At 31.8% G+C, this 1,164-nt stretch overlaps 1 protein-coding gene across 1 annotated transcript in view; it reads left to right on the top strand.

Moving 5' to 3' along the window:
• Nucleotides 1-343: 343 nt before the first annotated feature.
• LOC111717348 (uncharacterized) overlaps nt 344-1,164 on the top strand; it is a gene marked incomplete at its 5' end in the record, with an annotated part of 6,826 nt that continues 6,005 nt past the window's right edge. The window contains 1 exon segment of the mRNA XM_023492852.1: nt 344-397. Within this exon segment, the coding sequence (XP_023348620.1) occupies nt 344-397 (54 nt within the window).

Consider the following 1,164-nt stretch of genomic DNA (forward strand, 5'->3'; position numbering starts at 1 on the left):
TTTTGTAAAAAAAAAAGAAAAAATAGTTGATCAATTGTTAATTAATTCTTGAAATTTACTGATTAAAAAGTATTTACAAATCAGCGCGTAAACAGTTATAATGAAAAATCAATTGAAAAGGAAGACGACACTACAGCATTTAAGTGCAGGTATTTGATACTGTTACACGCAAACAGGTTTACTATACACTTATTTGATCACTAGAACTGGACACTAAAAGTCGTCTTCCTATTTCAGAGTTTTCTGGTTATCACTGTATTGGTTTAAAAGACAAGTAGAAAAAAAGTAATTAAAATAAGTTTAGTAATTTTAATCAATATATATCTATCCAAATTGTTTTCAGATGCAGGTTTGGGATAAAAGTGCAGAGTGCCCTGGAAACTGTGAAAAGGTAAAAATAAAACTTTTATCAACATTTCTTTAAAACAACAATTTATATTTTGCTGGATTCAAAAAAGAAACATTTCAAAGCAAATGTTGCCCAATTTAGAAAGGCCATATTTTAGTGTGTTTTAAAAAGGGCAGAGTTAGAAGATTTTGAATGGTCCATGGAATCTATACAAAAAAAAATGCACAAAATTTATTTAATACCGGTTTTTAAATCATTGAGCAATGAAATATGCTTAGCGAAAACTCCCATTAAGTTTGAATATCTCTGTATTCATAATCCTTGGCGAAATAAAACTTTTAAATTAAGATTCATTTAAATTAGTTTTTAAACTTAGCTTTTTCAACCCCCCTCCAACTAGCACTGGACGTCGTAATTAATTATTGGTGTTCTTTTTAAAGATAAGTTTTTATTACCTATTCACTAAGGAACGGTAAAAATCTTCAAGAAACGTGACAAAACGTTTCGAACGTACTTGTATGGAAAAAAATGATCCATCTGATTCTGAAGGCCCTCAAAAACAAACATTTAACAAACGGTTTTCAAAAATCAAGAACATGCCACATCAATTTCACTATAGAAGGCTAATGGGACCCTTTATCTCGCGTATTATCCTGGTTTACCTTGCACAGTCTGTATGTGAGCTGCACAGCTTGCTGTAGCTCGTGAAAACTCTACCTAAAATACCTGAAATAAACCGGAGTTTACATTGATGCCCATCTTGAAATGAACCGGAGTTCACATTGATACCCATCTCTACCTCGACCTCATCACCC

Source organism: Eurytemora carolleeae, unplaced genomic scaffold, assembly GCF_000591075.1.
Source record: "Eurytemora carolleeae unplaced genomic scaffold, Eaff_2.0 scaffold2527, whole genome shotgun sequence".
Classification (NCBI taxonomy): Eukaryota; Metazoa; Arthropoda; class Copepoda; order Calanoida; family Temoridae; genus Eurytemora; species Eurytemora carolleeae.